The sequence below is a fragment of the Eretmochelys imbricata genome, chromosome 1, assembly GCF_965152235.1.
Source record: "Eretmochelys imbricata isolate rEreImb1 chromosome 1, rEreImb1.hap1, whole genome shotgun sequence".
Taxonomy (NCBI): Eukaryota; Metazoa; Chordata; order Testudines; family Cheloniidae; genus Eretmochelys; species Eretmochelys imbricata.
Genome location: NC_135572.1, coordinates 50,900,837 through 50,922,524, shown reverse-complemented (window position 1 = coordinate 50,922,524; position 21,688 = coordinate 50,900,837). Strand labels below are relative to the sequence as shown.

Here is a 21,688-nt window from a genome sequence, read left to right as displayed (position 1 = left end):
GCCTATCAGTGGAATTCTTGCTAACTGTTATGGGCTAACTGTTCTTTTCTCACTTACACTGGTACACCAGGAGTAACTCCATTGAACTTCTGTGTTCTAGTGTCCCTGGCACTGACAGATCTTTGAAAAGAGGCAAGTTGTAATGGATTTATGAAGTAAATTATAAGTTTACTTCTAGTGGATGTTACACAGGTAGCTCTGCCTGGTGCATCCCAGAAAGCTCGACCATGCTATTAACTAGAGTTGCTGCCTCCTCCTTCCTCTAGGAACTTACATCAATGGGGAACAACTCTATCTCTAAGCTTCCCTATTCTGTTACAAGTTAGAGCATTGTAAAACAGGTGTGAGCCCAGAATCAGGTCTTGTGTTTTTCCATGTTTCCATTGGACTGTCAGTGGCCTGTTAAGCTTTTTTCAATTTAATTATTCATTTTAGATTGTCATTGGTCATTGGTGGTCTTATTACTGCTGTCATGTTGACAATCTATCTTTGTTTCAAATCTTAGCCACATGCACTTAACAATCTGTTACCTGGTTACTAGGGCTTGGCCATCTGTTCCATGTCATTAAGCTAAGTGACAGCTTGTCACTGACTGAGCAACTTGTAAATATGACTGTTGTCCTCCAGTCGCTCACTGCACAGAACAACACAGCTATTGCTTTAGAATAAGGAAACAGTTTTCAGGTTTAAACAACCTTCACAAGATTTCTTCTCAAGTTCATATTGTCAGTCTAGAAGTTCTAAGGAAGCCAAAGCACAGAATTTTCATGGTATAACTCAATAAAATCACTGCCCTGCTGCACAGGGCACTAAAACAGCTCTAGTCTTTACTTGGGCAAAACTCCCATTGACATCAATAGGAGCTTTATCTGAGAAAATGTGGTGACTTTGGAGTAGGTTATGCTAACTGTAAGAAGAGGCAGAGGCAAACCAGGACAAGGGATCATTTTAAATTTTTAGAACTTTATAAGGGGAAACCCCAAAATTGTACCAGGGACATAAATAATATAGAACATTACCAAAGACTTACTACTTAATATGGTTAGATATTTGGCTCTGTGTGTGTGTGTTTTCTCCCTGTGTGCTGTCCCAGCTCTGCGCAGACAGTTGGCACAGCAGACCTCAAGCGAACCGCCCAATGTCCACAAGATCTGTTAAGGTACGAAGGCACCCAGCCAGGTTTATTGTTGACGAGGCATGGGAATAGCACCTGGCAGACTCTACAGGGATACTAAGACATGTATACCCATGACAATGGATGCAACTCAGTCAGTGGCAGTACTTACCACTGCTCGCTAGGCTGGCCAAGGATACTCCCTCTGAGATACATCTTTATACCCTGATAAAAGCAAGTTGCGTACTGTCCTCCTGACTTATCATTTAGGAGGGGTCAATGTGTTTCTGTTATCCTTGGGGAATGTTTTTGTACCGTCCTTAATATCGGGATGTTCTGGTACCACTTGATACCGGAATGTGTTTGCATGACAACTCGTGTACTTAGCACTTCTTAGGAATGTGTATTTCTGCAATATCAGCCCTGTTCTTGCCAGATTCTGGAGCAGGTCCTGCCACAGGCCTCTGATACAAGGGTTTATGTCTCAGGCTCTCTTCCTACTACACTTATAATAATAAACAACTGTAGGTTACCAACACATTAACTGTTGTGAGCTTGTACATGCTGTGCAGTTAGTACCAAATGCATTATTATTAATGAGAGATCACTGCAGAGAAGAATCAGCTTTTCCTCTCCTTGGCTATATGTCCAACTGTCCTGTTCTTTTGCTTCTCTTGGACTTGAAGTGCTCCTTAGATTCAATGTTCTGTGGCTGTACCTCTTTTCATTGCGTTCATCCACAAATGGGGTTTCTTCACGCCTTGGGCCCTCGCTTCTCCATTTAGGCACCTTTGAACTGTTTTCCATCAATAGATGTTCAAACAGTCATTCTCTCTGTTCATATACTTGAGATCCTTTGTGGATGGGCTTCTTGTTTTACTGCTTCCAGGATCTGTTTTCATCTAACAGAACTTTGTGATCAGTTCTCTTTGTCAGCAATTCTATTTCCTTTCAGTTATTTTCCCTTAATACTATTTCTGGTACAGCTGTAGATTTTATTTCCCTTTACTTCCCTTCTCTAACAGTGTCTGCTAACACACCCAGGTATATTTTTGTTTCTGCTTCTTCTGACCTGAAACCTTTCCTATTTTCCTTCTTTCCTCCTTCTCACTTCCTAGTCCCCTACTTTTATTCTCCTGTTGTTTTTATTTTATCACCTCCCCTCCTACCCAGGATCCAGTTCATCCACCAGCTCACATCTCAATTCTTCTTCTTCCCTAGCAGTTTTTTTGTCCAGTTGCCCACCCCAGCTCGAGCTGCCCTTTCATTGGCTGTTTCTCACCCCAGGACAGTGTTCTGTGCTGCTGCATTGCAGGTGCTGGTGCCAGGGTGAGGGTTACTATAAAATGACTGCAGGGTTGCACCCTGCATGGAGAGTGTCGTGAATAATGTTATAGCTGTTTCCTTCCTCACCTTATGCTCCATTTAAAATCCCAGCCCCCTCCTTGGGCCTATCAGTGAGCAACTCAGATTGCTCTCCAGTAACCCCCTCATCCAGCTGATAGAGCAACACTGAAAGGGAGCCACAGCTGTCTGTGTTAAGTACTTACGCTGAACAATCTGTTCCACCTTGTATTTAGCAGTGATACTCTGAGTACATTTCCCAGACTTGAGGAAGAGCTCCGTGTAAGCTTGTCTCTCTCACCAACAGAAGTTGGTACAATAAAAGAAATTACTTCACCCGCCTTGTCTCTCTAATAGACTGTCTCAGTGAGTGTCATTCCAGGCTCACACTTAGCAATAAGCTCTCCTTGTTACAGAAAAGCAATTTAATATGAAGAAAGAACCAAAGGAAGGGAAGTATATGTTTGTAATAGATTTACCATTTGAATCATGAGGTTGCCTCAGTGGGACCAGTCCTGCAGACCTGACTGAGGCAAAATTTCAATTGATCTCAGTGTAAATTTAGGATGACTAAAGATTATGGGATCAAACCAGTGTAAATTCTTTGAGAATAGAATTAAGTAGAGAGAGAGATAAGAGGCTCAAAAAGGATTTTCCCCCCCACCCCAGCTTTTTTTAAACCCAACTCGCTGATATTTTACAGTGGTTACCCCTACCTCCCTGTGACCAGGGAGTCTTTTGGTGATGCTGACTTCACCCCTTTATAATTGCGCTTAACTTTAAACACAAAGTAATCCCTCTGTAGCCATTGTAGCCTGATTCTTAAAGTTAGGCACATGAGTGAGTACCTTGCTGAATCAGGGCCTTAATAAACTGACAGTTTATAATTATAATTGTTTATATTAAGATTGCATCCACATGTGTTAAGTGCTGTCCCCAAATATAGGAAAAACCTAAGATGGCAGGAATTTCACCATCTAAGAAATTTGTAAATGGGTATGTTGTGGGGAAAGAAGTAATTCTTTGGAAAATAATTTAATTTTAGCTAGTAAATTCTCTGCAGTAAGTCATAGGGAAAAATAATAATAAACTAAAATGCCAGACATTCTTTTAATACTATTGTAAGGAGGAAAATGAAATTGTATTTTACTTGGAATCCTAAATTCTGTATCTATTCCGAGTGTTCCTATTACTGGAACTGTCAAAAATAAAGTATATATACAGTCTATAAAAAAGGCTCTGAGATAGTGATTCTCTGATCCTTGAATATTTTCAAATGCCTCCTAAAGGGATTTAACTTTAGTATAAAAATTTACAAAGTAATTTCTGAATACACCATTTTCCTTGCAGTTTAACAGGGTTTAAATTGAATCAGTGACCTAAAATGCTCATTTTGAAAAGTACTGCTTAAAAAAAAAAAAAAAAGTTGTGGATGCTTTCAGTTTTGTTCTTTGAAGACAGCTGAATGGCATAGACAATGTAAGATACACTTTTGCCTTTTCTAAATAATCCCTTTTAGTAGGATTAGTCACAGTATTAAATTAACAGAAGAAGCAATTAATTATATTTTTATGAAGTGAAGAAGAGGAGAATCTTTGAAATGCTGTCCCCCCCACCAGCATTTCATCTCAGAATTACATTATGCATTTTTCAGATGTGAGAAATCTTTTAGTCTTCAATTTAAATGAAAGTGCTGGGATGAACAGCACCCAGTACAAAATTAATTTGGAAAGACTTTTAGATCTGCTGGGGAGAGTTGACACCTGGCTGAAATTAAAAGGAATGTGTAATTTAGAACAACTGTTAGTCTACAAAGAAAGGTGCAAATAGTTTTGTTAATGCAGACCCCTGTCAATTAAGTTTCTGTTTGGCCATAGATATGTTACAGTATACCCTACTTCAATGGGACTCCTCATCCATGCAGGTGTCCACACAAGTGCAACTGTTCACAAGAACAGGATCTAAGTCAGGACAGAATACTTTGGTCCCAAGAAGAGCATAACCAGAAAGTTAGGAAACTTTAGCTCACCCAAATCAAGTAGTTACAGCCTGGATCCACAAAGGTACTTAGGTGCCTAAGTCCCAGTTCCACAGTAATCCATAAAACTCCTGCTCAGCTGCTGTCTAACCCTGTAGGTGCCTAAACTCACTTAGTGCCTAAAGCTTTTGCAGTAAAAATTCCATCAGTGCCTATGTTCCTGCCTCTGAGCATGTGCATGATGCCTCCGTCTAGGCAGCCAGAGACCCATCTCCCGCCTAAGCACCAGAATGATATGTGAACCAGGGGAGGACGGGTGCTCCTCTATCTATCTTGCTTGATTTGGTATGTTGCTCATAGGCTGCCTCTCTCCCCACAGAATAGCTGGGGCAAGGGAGGATCTCCCTTATAACCTTTAGCCCAGTGGTTAGGGTGCTCACTGGGGATATGGGAGACCCCTACTTCAGACCCACCACCCCACCCCCAAATGAGAAGGGATTTGAGGAGAGAGCTGCTACCTCTCAGGTGAATGACCTCACCCCTGGACAATGGGATATTCTGATATTCGGGCTCCCTCAATCTCTCCTATTGAAGTTGTTCCACATTAATTAAATAATTGATGGAATAAATAAATATGAATTTTGCCAGAGAAAGAGGGAGACTCTTTCTATGGTCTGATGGTTAAAGCACTCGCTTGAGAGATAGGAGATCCCTCTTCAAATCCCTTCTCCTCAGGCAAAGGGAGGACTTGAACCCATGCTTGTCCACTTTTCTGCTGAGTTCCCTAACCACTGAGCTAAAGGTTATAAGGGAGAACAGCCTTCCCTAGCTGTTGTGTATGGAGTTAGGCAGCTTCTGAGCCTGCCACCCTGACTCAGGCACCTATCTCGGGAAAAAGAGTGGTTCTCTCATTGGCTCCTGAGGCGGTTCCTGGTCTACTGTGCTGGCTTTTGTGGATCACATTTCAAGGCACCTACCTCTCCCAATTCATTATACAGGGGTCTAGGTGCCTAACTAAGGCTTTGTGGATTGCAGTGTTATTCCTGTGATTTTTCTAGGTGCCTCAGAGTTAGATGTTGCAGTGCTGAGCACTGCAATGTCTAAGTCCCTTTTTGGCTCCAGGCCTTTGTATCTAGATTTCTCCTTCACATTGACTTGTTTGGGGGAATTGTAAAATTCAGTGTGTTCCTACTAGTTCCCATCATGTACTACATGGTGTAGGTTCCTAGCTTTAACCTTTCATACACCGCGACCACACAATGCTATCTTTTTTTCCTAAGGTGCCTGTCACAATGGTATCTAAGCACTGAATAAGTTACAGAGGGCATTGAGTGCCGCAATAGACAAAGAACAAGGTTTTCAAAAGGGACTTGTGATTGATTTTTGGGTACCTTAAAGGGGCTTCGTGTTCCAGAAAGTTCTGAACACATAACCTCTAAAAATCAAGTCCCTTTAAGATGTCTTAAAGTTCAGGAGCCAGAAGTCACTCGTCACTTCTGAAAATCATGGCCAGAATTCTCAAAGCTTCCTCTGTTCCTGGTGTACGAGCTTTTTGTTTTGTTTTTTTGTTTCCTCTTCATCCCTTTTTCTTTGTTTCCTTCTCTCCATTCTTCCCAGTTGTGGGTTACTCCTGCTTGAAGAAGAGGCCATCAGTGGGTGAAGATTAAAGCTCCTGTTGAAACCGAACTGTGTACGCCATAATGAGAACATGCTTTCTCCCAATGCATTTAGACTGTATATAGTAACTAACCCATTGCTATACAGAAAGTTTGGGGCAGCTCCTCACCTGGTGAAATCAGCATAGCTCTATTGACTGTAATAAAGCTGCACCGGCTGAGAGTCCGGACCTCAGTGTTTGTCATTCTAATGCAAACCAGGGCCACTCAGAGCCAGCCAGAGACATCAGCCAGTAAGAGCAGAAGCAAGCAAAGCAGGGACTGGATGGAGGGGGTAAAATGGGGGCTAACTGGGCCACCTCTACCCCCAGCACCCAGAACTGTGCAGGCTTGAAAGACTTCCCCTGCCCCGCACTCTGAGGGAAGTCCAGCCAGTAGGAGCAGAATCAGCTAAAGCAGAGACCTTTGGACACTTAGAGAGCTTTCCACAGTTTTGACTGAACTTTCTCTGCTCTGTACTGTTTGGCTGCTTGCTCCAAACCTCCAAGTCTCTTCACTTCAGATTCACTCTACTACCCCTCTTCCTTTCTTCTCCCCTGCTGTGCCCTCTTCCCCCTCCCTTTTATTTCCATTTAGCATAAACGCCCTCCACACACAAAATTGTGGAACTGACATGACATTTGGTGCCATCACATTGTTCACTCAGCTTGTGTGTTCCACCCCTTCTACCACCACATGTCTGTCTTGTTTATTGATATCGTAAGCTCTTTGGGGTAGGGACTGTGTACTATTCTGTATTTGTACAGTGCCTAGCACAATGAGGCACCACTCTTGGGGTTGGCCCCTAGACACTGCTATCATAAACATATTAAATAATAAATAAACTCATAACTCCATGGTGGGAGCAGAGGTAGAGGCCTTAAACAACTGAGGTACAGAATTTCCTTTAATTATTACCAGTATAGAGGCTATAACACTGTCATAAATATAAAGGGAAGGGTAAACCCCTTTGAAATCCCTCCTGGCCAGGGGAAAGCTCCTCTCACCTGTAAAGGGTTAAGAAGCTAAAGGTAACCTCGCTGGCACCTGACCAAAATGACCAATGAGGAGACAAGATACTTTCAAAAGCTGGGAGGAGGGAGAGAAACAAAGGGTCTGTGGGTCTGTCTATATTCTGTCTTTGCCGGGGATAGACCAGGAATGGAGTCTTAGAACTTTTAGTAAGTAATCTAGCTAGGTACGTGTTAGATTATGATTTCTTTAAATGCCTGAGAAAAGAACTGTGCTGAATAGAATAACTATTTCTGTCTGTGTATCTTTTTTGTAACTTAAGGTTTTGCCTAGAGGGGTTCTCTATGTTTTGAATCTAATTACCCTGTAAGGTATCTACCATCCTGATTTTACAGGGAGGATTTCTTTATTTCTATTTACTTCTATTTTTATTAAAAGTCTTCTTGTAAGAAAACTGCATGCTTTTTCATTGTTCTCAGATCCAAGGGTTTGGGTCTGTGGTCACCTATGCAAATTGGTGAGGCTTTTTATCCAACATTTCCCAGGAAAGGGGGGGTGCAAGTGTTGGGAGGATTGTTCATTGTTCTTAAGATCCAAGGGTCTGGGTCTGTAGTCACCTAGGCAAATTGGCGAGGCTTTTTACCAAACCTTGTCCAGGAAGTGGGGTGCAAGGTTTTGGGAAGTATTTTGGGGGGAAAGATGCGTCCAAACAGCTCTTCCCCAGTAACCAGTATTAGTTTGGTGGTGGTAGCGGCCAATCCAAGGACAAAGGGTGGAATATTTTGTACCTTGGGGAAGTTTTGACCTAAGCTGGTAAAGATAAGCTTAAGAGGTTTTTCATGCAGGTCCCCACATCTGTACCCTAGACTTCAGAGTGGGGGAGGAACCTTGACAAACACACAGGTGTGTAGTTCTAATTTTTTCCTGTAAAGGAGCATCATATACATACGTACTAGTCAATTCCTTATCATTGATACAATTTAGTAATGGAGATCATGGCAGTCATGGATTCTGTGACTTTACCAGACCTCCATGACATCTTCGGCTTCAGCTGTCAGCGCCTGCTGACACTGGGGCCAGAACCAGGGCTGACACTGGGGCCAGAACCAGGGCTGTGCACTGTACCCTCCCTCTCCCTCCGGCACAGCTGCTCCCGTGGCTGCAGTTGGCACCGGAGCCTGGACTGTGTGCCCCTGTCCCACAGCTTTGGGGCTGTGCCTCCTCCCCTTGTGGCTGGAGTTGGGGCTGTGCCCCCACCCCATGGCAGTGGGGCTTGGGTTGTCAGTCTCCCCTAGGGGCTCCAGCTATCATCCCCTCCCCCCACCAGTTCTGCTGCCCGGTTGCAGGCACAGGCTCTCATGAATTTTTGTTTAGTGCTTGTGACCTGGCCATGATTTTAACTAAAAGTAACCGTGACAAAATCTTAACCTTCCTTATCACACTTGTGAATTGTTCATCCATCATTGATGTGCAGCAGCTTCTGAGATGAATCAGAGCAGCAAAGCTAAACAAGTTTAGAACAGAAATTGAATAATACCTTCTGCAGATCAGCCAAAAGGGGGAATTTAATTTATAATTACCCATGCTTAAATTTAACTGTGACACTTGGAACAAAACTCCTACTTAGGAGAGAGACACTGAATCGCTAACCCTCAAGATAGTGGCTAATTTTAGAATGTAAAACACCTTCAGGACTACCCATTTACTTAAGAAATTCAGGGGGTTACCACAGCATGGTGGAGGTGGAGTAGGGCAAAGGACCAGTGAGTGGGTGGTGGAGGAGTAAAAACCACTGATTCATAGAGTCCAGGGTTGGAGGGGACCATTGTGATCATCTAGTCTGATCTCATGTATAGCACAGGCAATAGACCTTCCCCAAAATAATTTCTTTTGAACTAGAGTATATCTTTTAAAAAAAAAATCCAATCTTGATTTAAAATTTGTCAGTGATGAAGAATCCACCTAACATCTCCTCCACCAGTAATCAGGCCCTGCTTTACCCGGCTGCCCCATCTCTTGCCAGGAGCCAGCAGCAGTCCAGTGACAGCAGAATAAGCTATGATGGGGAGAAGCTGGCACAAACATAAAAACATAAGAATTGCCAGATTAGATTAGACCAGACCACTGATTCACCTTGTCCAGCATCCTGCTCATGAGTGATCAGCATCAAGTGCTTCATGGAAAGGTGCAAGGACCCCTACAGTAGGTAGTTATAGAATAAGGAAATTTGATTAGAAATTTTTGTCCTAACCCACAGTGACTAGAGGTTGGCTTATGTCCTGACACATGAGATCAGTTCCAAAACTCTTTGCTTTTGTTTTTTTAGCAGTTTTTATAACACTGGATGCAACTTTGTACAGCTCTGTGCAAGCTCTGAAGGTGCAAGCAGAGGCAGGTGAGTGGTGACAGGCTAGTTCACTGAGAGGGAGGGCTCTTTTCTAGTGGTCATGGGGAAAGAGGCTACACTGAGCAGCTGAGAGGGAGTGGAAGAAACAGAGAGAAGGGACTGCTGCACGCAGGGATACAGAGGAGGAGAGACACAGCAGTATAGCTAACTCACTCCCCTCCCTCACCATAGCACCCTAAGGATGAGCGTGTGTTTTAATGGTCGATGACCACAATTGTTTGGGAAGTTGAATATACCTTTCTGAAAGAGAGCACCTCTGGGATTACAGCACGCTTAAGCACCATGCTGGGATTCTAGTTCAGTACTGGCTGTAAAGTGCCGCCTACTAACGTGCGAGCACCACTTTTTGCAGCACCTAGATTTTGCCTTGACAGTCTCCCATCCCAGAACAGGCTAGGCCCACCCTAAGTAGGTTGTGAGGTCCAACACACAATCAATGGCTGTAGGTAATTTAGGCCCTACACTGTGTTTTCCTCTACTAGACAGTACACAAAAGTTAACCAGTAACCTCTATTCTTCTTTGAGTGCTTGTTCATGTCAATTCCACGGGCACGGTAGCAGGAAGATTTTTTCCATAGCAGCATCCATCGGGTCGGCCTGGGCGCCCCCTGGAGTCATGACTCCATGGTGCTCAATATAGGGCCCTGCCGAACCTCCACTCCCTCAGTTCCTTCTTGCCACCAGTGACGGTTAGCTGGAACGTCCCATAGCCCTTGCTTAAGCAATTGCCTCTATCTTCGTCATTTGTATATAGTTGGTCGTTAGTTTAGAGTTAGTTGGGGGTCTCACCCCCGCTTCTGAATCCCCAGAGCCATGGTATGCTGTGGTCCCCTGTGAGGTCTGCACTAAGTGCATGCCAAAGAGCGACCCTCATGCCTCTTGTTTAAGGTGCCTAGGAGAAGGTCACCAAAAGGACTGTTGTAAAATCTGCTGTGAGCTGCATTCCAGAATTCTTAAAGAAAGGGAACAGCGACTTAAAGTGCTACTTATGGAGGCAGCTCTCTGCCCCTAGTTGGATCCGGGGTCAGGGGACCCCGCTCCCAGCATGTCCTCATGGATGTGGAGTGCCCCAGCACCATCATCCTGGGAACTGGTGCTGAAAAAGGACTTTTCCCGAGATGCTCGGCACCGGAATGGCTCCTCCCGCAACCACTCAGCAGGTAGGCACCGGTCTCACTCACCGGTGGCTTAGAAGAAAAAGAAGCCGGAGAGGGTTCGTTCTCCCTGAGCTGAATCCAAGGAGCCGATGACTGTGAGATCCCAGTCGGGCCACAGCACTAGATCCCCGGGGAGGGCCATGTCGACTCCTGTTGACTCGAGGCCTGCCATATGCGCCGGACCCTAGTGGCCAGCAACTGCCACTCCCCTCAACTCTGGAGGCTTTTGCAGCGGCTCAGGACTTGCTGACTCCTTGCTCAGGACTCCTCCCCCTAGGATGGAGGAGACACCAGCACCTTCGGCACCACCCCACCCCACAGGTGCAATCAAGAGGGAAGCCGGCAAGGATGTCCCAGTGCTCTCCTTCTCCACAGCACCCTCCGACACCAGCTCCTCCAGAGAGAACCCAGTCGGTTCCCAAGCTCCCAATGATTGGTGCCCTGAAGTACGGCTCCTCTGTGGTCTTCCTTTTTGGAGACCTCAGAGTCAGAGTCTGACTTCTACTCCTACCACTCCAATAGAAGCAGGAGCCAGGAAGTCCAGGTCCGCAGTGCAAGAGACGGGCTTACCCAGCATCGTGGCTGCCGCAATGGCAGAATCCATCATAGTGGCCCTTCTGGACTCCCTGGGCCTTCCACCAGAGCCAGACTTTGGTAGTTTGGCCACCTTTATTCCGCCTTCAGCCGAATGACCAACCACTGAGCCGCCACCACCTACGTCAACGGCTTCAGCACTGAGGTCAGCTTCAGCACCATCGTGGCACCGACAGAGGTTCCAATACTGATTTTGACACTGAGTTCGGAGCCGACAGCCCCAACACCGAGGGGCATGGCACCGTCAGTGTCTGCACCTGCTTGGGACCCCCGAGAGTCATGGGACCCCTTGGGTGCGGACAGCAGGGAGCAGCCACCTTTCATGGGGGCCTCCTTCTCGTCGCCGGACAAGGCGCTGGCAGGCACTGCCATAGCCCTGGCGCTTGAAGACAGCAGGGTGTTACAGCATCTGCTGCACCAAGTTTCCCAGGGTCTGGACATCAAGGCAGAGGAGGTAGTCGAGGATTCTGATCCCAAGGTGGATATCCTCACGCCCTCTGGACCTTCTCGTATTGCCCTGCTGCTCATAAAAACCATCGTTGACACAAGCAAGACCCTGGTCTGAAACAGGCCATTTGAAAGTGCAGTTGAGGATGGCGCATCAGAGCGAGATCTGGATCCACCCCGCCTTACCTTTTTGTCCCGACTATCCCCTTTCTACCCTGCATGGTCCCATATTACTTCAGACCACTGGGTGCTCCACACAATAGAGAGGGGAAACTCCATCCAATTCTGTGCTCTCCTGCCCTTCCACCCTTTTTTCTCAACTCTCTTCAGGGACCCCTCTCATGAGCAGGGGCGGTGGAAGAGGATCCTCAGGAGCAGAAGGGTAAGGGCTTCTATTCCCAGTATTTCCTAATACCGAAAGCCAAGGGCGGACTCAGGCTCAGGCTCATCCTAGACCTGCAAGAACTCAACAGGTTTGTGAAGAAATTCAAGTTCTGCATGGTCTCCCTGGTCTCCGTCATCCCTTCATTGGATCCAGGAGACTGGTATGCCACCCTCGACTTGAAGGATGCATATTTTCACATAGCAGTAACTCCGTCCCACAGAAAATACCTCAGGTTTGTGGTGAACAGTACCCACTACCAGTTCACAGTCCTCCCATTCGGCCTGTCAGCAGCATCTTGAGTGTTCACCAAGTGCATGGCAGTCGTGGCCACGTTCCTGCGCAGGCGACACGTACAGGTGTTCCCGTACCTCGACAACTGGCTGATCAAGGGCCGATCCAGGACTCAAGTGGAGATGCAAGTCGCCTTCATAAGAGCATCTTTCCACAAGTTGGGCCTTCTGCTGAATGAGGGGAAATCAACACTGTCCCCAGTTCAGAGGATAGAGTTTGTGGGGGAGGTACTGGACTCAACACAGACCATGGCATTTCTTTGGGAAGCAAGATTTTGAGCCCTTGGCAACATCATTCGAGGTCTCAGGCAGTTCCCTACAACCACAGCAAGGAATTGCGTGAAACTTTTAGGACACATGGCTGCTTGTACCTACGTAGTACAACATGCCAGACTCAGACTTCAACCTCTTCAGTCGTGGCTAGTGTCAGTGTATCGGCCAGTCTGGGACAGCTTGGACAGGATCGTAACCCTGTCTCGCCCGGTACTTGACTCCCTCCTGTGATGACTTGACCCACAGGTAGTAGGTGCAGGGGTCCCCTTCACCAGCCCTCAGCCATCGCTCTCACTAGTAATGGATGGGTCAGCCTTGGGCTGGGAAGCACGTTTGGGAGACCTTAGGATACAAGGCCTCTGATCTCAGGCAAAACTCGCTCTCCAAATCAATGTCAGAGAGATGAGAGTGGTATGCCTGGCATGCCAGACTTTGACAGGGAGATGTGTATCACTTATGACAGACAACACCACAGCGATGTTTTATATCAACAAATGGGGTGGGGGGAGGGTGCACATGCCTCTCCCCTGTGCCAGGAAGCCCTCATGCTGTGGGACTTCTACATAGAGCATTCAATACACCTGCAAGCATCGTACCTCCCCAGAGTACAGAACAAGTTGATGAACTATCTCAGCAGGTCGTTCTGCGGCCACGAGTGGTCCCTTCACCCGGATGTTGTGAACTCAGGGGCTTTCCCCAGATTAGACCTGTTAGCCACGCGACACAACAGGAAGTGCCAGCAGTTTTGCTCTTTCCTGAATCTCAGCCCGGGTTCCATCACGGACGCGTTCCTCCTCCCATGGGGAAGCCATCTCTTATATGCGTTTCTGCCTCTCCCTTTCATTCAAGGTGTGGAGGGAGCAAGCTTCGGTGATGTTGATAGCTCCAGCCTGGTCCCGCCAGCACTGATACATATCACTCCTGGAAATGTCCATGGAAGCTCCAGTCACCCTACCGCTCTTCCTGAACTTATTAACTCAGGATCACAGCCATCTCCAACACCTGAACCTCGAGTCACTGCACTTCACAGCATGGAAGCTCCATGGCTGAATCTGACTAAGCTTTCTTGCTTGGATCAGGTTAGACAAGTCCTCCTTGGCAGCAGGAAGCCCTCCATGAGGGCTACCTACCTTGCCAAGTAGAAGAGATTTTCAATCTGGTCAGCGCAGCACCGTTCGTCCCCAACGCTCACCTCTGTGCCACTTATACTGGACTGTCTTCTCCATCTCAAGCAGCAGGGACTGTCCATGTCGTCAATAAGGGATCACTTGGCCGCCATCTCTGCCTTCCACTCAGACGCAGAGGGCCACTTAGTCTTTGCTAACCCTGTGGTTAGCTATTTCCTTAAAGGTCTTGACAGGCTATATCCGCATGTCCGACAGCCTGTCCCGGTTTGGGACCTCAATCTGGTCCTTTCCAGACTCATGGAACCGCCCTTTGAACCTTTGGCGACGCGCTCCCTACTCTGTCTCTCATACAAGGTGGCGTTTCTGGTAGCGATAACCTCAGCCAGGAGGATGTTTGAGCTCAAGACCCTAACATCAGAGCCCCTTTATACTGTGTTCTCTAAGGACAAGGTTCAGCTCAGGCCTCACCCAACTTCCCTCCCCCAGACGGTTGTCTCCCAGTTTCACATCAACCAGGACATCTTCCTCCCTGTATTCTATCCTAAGCCACACTCTAGCGGCAGGGAGCAGAGGCTTTGCTCTTTAGATGTCCACAGAGCGCTAGCCTTCTACATCGAGAGAACGAAGCCATTCTGGAAGTCCGTCCAGTTATTTGTGGCAGTGGTGGACAGAATGAAAGGTCTGCCTGTCTCTTCTCAACAGATTTTGTCATGGATCATGTCCTGCATCCGAGAGTGCGACAACCTGGCTGGGTTGCCTGCTCCTCCGATCACCGCACACTCCACCAGGGCACAGGCCTCTTCAACAGCATTCATGGTGCAGGTTCCCACCCAGGAAATCTGCAGAGTGGTGACATGGTCCTCCATCTACCCTTTCACCACGCACTATGCGATCGCCCACCAGGCCCAAGACGATGTGGCCTTTGGACAAGCAGTGCTCCAATCAGTGGATGACTCCAAGCCTGCCTCCTGAATTTGGGCTTGAGAGTCACCTGATTGGAATTAACATGAACAAGCACTTGAAGAAAAAACGGTTACTCGCCTTCTCGTAACTGTTGTTTTTTGAGATGTGTTGTTCATGTCCATTCCAATACCCACCCTCCTACCCCTCTGTCGGAGTAGCTGACAAGAAGGAACTGAGGGGGTGGAGGGTCAGCAGGGCTCTATATTGAGTGCCATGGAGGTGCAACTTCAGGGGGCACCGAGGCCGACCCTGCGGCTGCTGCTAGGGGAAAAATCTTCTGGCTACCGTGCATGTGTGCGCACACGCTCCTGATTGGAATGGACATGATCTCACCCTCTGTGGAGAAAGAAGTGGTTAGGGACTATTTAGAAAAGCTGGACGTGCACAAGTCCATGGGGCTGGATGCGTTGCATCCGAGAGTGCTAAAGGAGTTGGCGGCTGTGATTGCAGAGCCATTGGCCATTATCTTTGAAAACTCATGGCGATCGGGGGAAGTCCCGGACTGACTGGAAAAACGCTAATGTAGTGCCCATCTTTAAAAAAGGGAAGAAGGAGGATCCTGGGAACTACAGGCCAGTCAGCCTCACCTCAGTCCCCGGAAAAATCCTGAAGCACTTAGGGGAGAGGAAAGTGATCAGAAACAGTCAGCATGGATTCACCAAGGGAAGGTCATACCTGACTAATCTAATCGCCTTCTATGATGAGATTACTGGTTCTGTGGATGAAGGGAAAGCAGTGGATGTATTGTTTCTTGACTAGCAAAGCTTTTGACATGGTCTCCCACAGTATTCTTGTCAGCAAGTTAAAGAAGTATGGGCTGGATAAATGCACTATAAGGTGGGTAGAAAGTTGGCTAGATTGTCGGGCTCAACGGGTAGTGATCAATGGCTCCATGTCTAGATGGCAGCAGATATCAAGTGGAGTGCCCCAAGGGTCGGTCCTGGGGCCAGTTTTGTTCAGTATCTTCATAAATGATCTGGAGGATGGTGTGGATTGCACTCTCAGCAAGTTTGTGGATGATACTAAACTAGGAGGAGTGGTAGATACGGTGGCAGGTAGGGATAGGATACAGAGGGCCCTAGACAAATTGGAGGATTGGGCCAAAAGAAATCTGATGAGGTTCAACAAGGATAAGTGCAGGGTCCTGCACTTAGGACGGAAGAATCCAATGCACCGCTACAGACTAGGGACCGAATGGCTAGGCAGCAGTTCTGCGGAAAACGACCTAGGGGTGACAGTGGACGAGAAGCTGGATATGAGTCAACAGTGTGCCCTTGTTGCCAAGAAGGCCAATGGCATTTTGGGATGTATAAGTAGGGGCATAGCCAGCAGATCGAGGGACGTGATCGTTCCCCTCTATTCGACATTGGTGAGGCCTCATCTGGAGTACTGTGTCCAGTTTTGGGCCCCGCACTACAAGAAGGATGTGGAAAAATTGGAGAGAGTCCAGCGAAGGGCAACAAAAATGATTAGGGGTCTGGAACACATGACTTATGAGGAGAGGCTGAGGGAACTGGGATTGTTTAGTCTGCGGAAGAGAAGAATGAGGGGGGATTTGATAGCTGCTTTCAACTACCTGAGAGGTGGTTCCAAAGAAGATGGTTCTAGACTATTCTCAGTGGTAGAAGATGACAGGACAAGGAGTAATGGTCTCAAGTTGCATTGGGGGAGGTTTAGGTTGGATATTAGGAAAAACTTTTTCACTAGGAGGGTGGAGAAACACTGGAATGTGTTACCTAGGGAAGTGGTAGAATCTCCTTCCTTAGAAGTTTTTAAGGTCAGGCTTGACAAAGCGCTGGCTGGGATGATTTAATTGGGGATTGGTCCTGCTTTGAGCAGGGGGTTGGACTAGATGACCTCCTGAGGTCCCTTCCAACCCTGATATTCTATGATTCTATGAACCGTTTTCCCCCCTATATTGTGGGTGGTATCTGCACCAAGAAGGAAATGGGGTTTGATCTGCAAAGACCTTACTCATGCTGAAGTCAGTGGTTCTGTGACAGAATGTGCAGGACAGAACTTTTATTTCATATATGGCAACACTTATTCTGTTTCTTTCACTTCCCCTAAACCCTCATTATTCTTATGGTTGAGGACAAAACTGGTAATTTCAGCCAATGGGATTTTTTTTTTTAATTTTAAAACAAAACAAATAAACACCACTTTTCATTTAAAGTATTGGTCACTGTCCTATTAAGACATAAATATATTTCAAGGTCATGGCAACAGGGCCAGATTCTGGCCTTTTGTTAAGGCTCTTTTGTGGTGTTCTGGTACCTTAAAACAACCTTAAAGGTAGCTTGACTAACTAACTCAGGAGTTCCCTGGAAGCATAGAGCTAGCATATCAATTCCTATGCCCCCTGGCTCTTGTGTAGGGAGTGCTGCTGGAGAAAGTGGGGTAGGGTGATTGGACCACTGCTGTGCTCTGCTGATCCATGATTGTCTGACTGGCCCTTTGGGGGTTGGTGCTCCTAGTGTAACTTAAGCAGTCCTGAGGCTTTAAGAGAATGAAGAATCAGGCTCAATGCTGTTTAATTTGGTGCTAGTGGAGGGTGAAATCAGGTTCAAAATGAATATTTATATATCCTTGCCAACAAAGTTAAGAAAGCAAGTAGGTCTGTCTTTGAAACAAGACCTTATTGTAAATTAACTAATATTTAGTTATATGTAGCTTCCCTCTATAAATATTTGAATATTAAAGAAAAAGTGAAATATTTTTTCCCATAAGCAGCCTGCTTTGGGTGGCTGGGAGTGTTCTAATTGTGGTCCCTGACAAGTGTACCTTTGGTTAAAAAGAAAAATGCATAAGTCTCATGAGGATCTGAGATTTAAGTGCAACTTGATGTTATCGTAGGAGAACACTTTCTCTTTGCTTCCTCAGGTTATGCCTTTTTGAATGTAATGAATGCATCACTCAGGGAATTTGAAACTTACTCCTCATTTCCACACACATTCATTGTACCAACACTAAACTTTTTCTAAGCATCTGAAGGTTTTATTAATAAACTGTAACCCTTTAAATGCTACTGGAAGCCTTTTAAATTAAAATGACCATAATGTTTCAATGTCAGACTCTCAGCTATTGCTGTAGAATTTGAGCATTTTTGGAATGGATTTCTGTTCTTCGAGAACCAGTGAAACATACAGGCAGAGTAGCTGAATAACTAGATGTTGAAAGAGCCTATTTCTTTAAAGATTAGCTTTTGATCTTCGCATTGCTGCAGAGAAGGTGAATTCATCATTCTTTCAGGCAGTGTTTCCCTATTTTAGCTTGATTCCATGCTGTTATTCTTTTCATTGTAGAAGTGTCTCTTTTTTTCTTTTCTCTGAGGGAAAGCAGATCTGACTGGACATTCCTCACCCTGACAGATAAGGATGTGCTGAACATCTAGCTATGCTGCCAGCATTTGTGCACATCCATTTCTGTAAGGGGGGAGACAGTGTTCCCCAGTGAGATGTATAATTTGCATATGGGGGCAGGCACTTCAGCACTATAACCCAAAGTTACTTTATCACCGAAGCTTGAGGTGATAGTGCATAAAAACACAGGCAGTAATTTGTGTGGGCATTTTCACTAAAGAAAATTTAGGGAACAGGTTGGATAAAAATAACAAGTAATACACATGAGCAAAACCATTTCCATACCCAGATCTCATGAAGATGTGCAGTCATAGCTTGTGTTCAGCATCTTCCCCATCACAAATGTTCACAACCTCAATGTTCTGTTTGACTTCTCTCTCTCTCATCTTCCTATATCCAGACTTGCATCAAATTTGGTTGCTCTATCTTGAACAACTTCTTTAATATTAGTCCTTTTCTCTCTGCCACTACTGCTAAAATCCTTGACTGCTCCTTAGTTATACCTTGCCTTCAACGTAAATATGGAATTCATACCCCTATTACCAATCAGCCAAATCCTGAAGTCCCTACTCTATACCAGAATCTGATATCTGTTATTGTCTAGCATGGAATTTTTCCAATATAATTAAGATCAGAATCTGGCCCTCAGTGTTCACTCAGGCAAAATGCTGTGCCAGATCCTGAGCCCTACGCAGGTGGTATTTGGGCACATTTTTTACTGATGTCAGTCAAATCCTGAACTCAGTTCTGACTCAAGCAAAGCTTTTGTGGGTAAAGTCTTTGGGGGATTTGCTCGAGTTTGACTTCAGAATTTGGCCCATCCAGTGACAACTATTTATTGCAACATTCTGTAAATAACTATCCACCCAGACACAGCATAAAGGGGAGACTCGTAGACATAGGAACATTTCTACTGTGCATGCTCATTATGCAATCTTCACATAGTTACGTCTTTGTTTAATCAGAACTAATTTGTTTTCACACTTGGCTTCAGTGAGGACTATGGCCATGTTAAGTTTCAAACTTCAGCCATTTTTTTCAGTAGTGTTGTCTAAAAGAGTGAGATGATAATTTTTTGTGATAGGAAAATGTATTTATTTTTCATTTTCTCATAACTTTAATGTGGCCTAAAGCGTTTTGGATCAAGCATGGAGAATTTCAGCTGTGAAGGTGAATGGTTCAGAAAGTTATGAACATAAAAACAAGACCATATCATAGTAAAATAATAATAATATAGCACTTCTTATCAGTAGATCTCAAAACACTTTACCAATGAGGTAATAAAAATCGTTATGCTACTGAAACTACCAAGTTCTCACTATCCTTTAACTATTGATAATAGCATATATATTTTACTAAATAAAAATAGGACTGTAATTATTCAACAAATTATCTTTAACACTGTGAACTAGCAAGACTAGATGACTGGTAACTGGCTATGGACCCTTTCACTGCTATATCAATGGTTTAAATTCACCCAGAACTAGTAGTGACAGATTATCTTTATTGTATTAGTTGTTCAGTGGCTGTTCAATTACTTAAGCAAAATGAATAGGTGATTTCAGTCCAGTTTTTATTTAACAGGTGTCCACGTCACAATAATTGGCATCCTTGTTTCACTCTTATTGGAATAAATTTATATAGAATGGGTAGACCCTTATTCCTTTAAAAGCACTCTCTTCAGACCACAGTTGAGCCATGCTAACAGGGTAAAAAATAGGGAAGCTACCAGTTTTTTCCTTATTTCATGGGTAAGTGGAACCGCAGTTGCTGTCAATCTGGAACTTGTCACTAGCACCAATACATGCATTTTAATTTCATTGTATTTATAAAATAAATCTGCTCTGAGTTCCTTTCACATATGGAAAGGCTGTAGCATTGTGTAGTACAGTAGAAGACCAATGATCCTTTCCTGGGGTTCAAACCAATGTGTCAGAACCAGTATTTTTCCGTGTTCTATTCATTAGTGACTTGATGGATATTTATTCACTTTATATGTTCTGTTCCAGTGATCCACCATTTTTCAACAAAGGAGCGGCGTGTGCGAGCAATAAAGGAGATGGCTCGCACCTTGAGAGTAGGTGGCCAGATGATGATATACGTGTGGGCAATGGAGCAAAAACGGCGAAAATTTGAAAAGCAGGATGTCTTTGTTCCTTGGAATCCTTCACCACCTTCCTGGACCTTGAGTAACACTTGTTCGTGTGGAATACAGAAATCAATTAATCAAAAGGACAAAAGGCAGGCTTTGAACCAACACTCCGCTAAGTTAGCTGGCACTTTGAAAGCAAGAAGCTCATCTTTTGTGAGGGAGAAGGAAACCATGCAAAACTTATTTGAAAAATCCTTGAGATGGTCTCTCTTTTCAGGATCACTTGATTCAGTATTAGACTTGAGTAATCAGTGGCACCAAAGAGAGCTTAGCACATTTTCCAATTGCAATATTCAGCTGGATGAATCAAACAGGGGAAAGCTTTTTGAACAAATCAGGCAAGGTGGCTTCATGAAGCATATTTCCAACTTGTCTTTGCGTTGTAGGCAGAATTCCGAAGATAAGGCTTCTGAAGTAGCTGTAGAACCAGGGTCACCTATGATATTTCACCCAGTGCCTTTCAAAAGTTGTTGTTCAGAATTAGGCCAGGACACTAAGCAGCCCCCAATGTCTCCAGCTATAATTCATGACTGCAGCAGAGTGTGTTTACCTGACCTGCTTTCCCATCAAAAAGATATCAAACAGCAACTTAAAATAGATTATCACCCAAAACAATCAGCTTTCCACAAACTCCAAAACAGAAGCAAAACAGACAGCTCTCTACAGGATACAGACAATGATTGTTCCATGGCCACACGGAACAAACAGCTGCAAAGGAGTCCAAATGGGGCTTGTCTTAGGTACTACCATGTTTTTAAAGAAGGGGAGTTGGTTGAACTGATTGAACATCATGTTCCTGAGCTACATGTTATTCATTCATACTTTGACCATGCAAATTGGTGTGTGATTGCAGAAAAGATTCATGTGTGGAAGATCTAGGGGAAGATTTTCAAAGGCACAGATGCCTGACTACATTTGAAAGTCAATGGGAGTTCGGTGCTTGGTGTCTTTGAAATCGTCCCCCAAGCTTTTTATCCCCATCTTGTGCTTTGACTCTCTCTGTGACTTTTGTTTCTTTTGTTTTGTACTTGACTGTCACTTTATCATTTTATAGAAACATTTCCTTCTATAATGGTAATTTCAGCTTGGATACATTTTAAGATACATTGGATATGATTTCAGGTTGGATACATTTTTCCAGGGCTTTTTAATAGTAGCTGTCAGTTTTGCTTTTTGTTGTTTTAGAATAGTTAAAATGCATTTATAAGTTTTCCCTGTTGGGATGTTTTTATATGAATATTAAAGATGTTTGTTATTCATTTATAATAATTTATTATCTTTAATGTCTTTTTATATTTAAAATGTATTATGTGTTGGGGCTTGGAGTAATATAAGGCTGATGGTACTTTGAGAAGGATTCATTATTTTATTACAGTCTGCCTATCATTCTATATGATACCTCAAGTCACAGTAGAGAGACAGTCCTCCTAAAAGAAGTACCAGGTATATATAACCCAAGTACCAGAGA

General features: G+C 44.8%; 1 protein-coding gene across 1 annotated transcript in view; it reads left to right on the top strand.

The window, feature by feature from the left end:
- LOC144258067 (putative tRNA methyltransferase 9B) overlaps positions 1-21,099 on the top strand; it is a 38,238-nt gene extending 17,139 nt beyond the window's left edge. The window contains exon 3 of the mRNA XM_077806405.1: positions 20,078-21,099. Coding sequence (XP_077662531.1) covers positions 20,078-21,099 — 1,022 coding nt within the window. The remainder of the gene's footprint in view (positions 1-20,077) is intronic.
- The last annotated feature ends 589 nt before the right edge of the window (positions 21,100-21,688 follow it).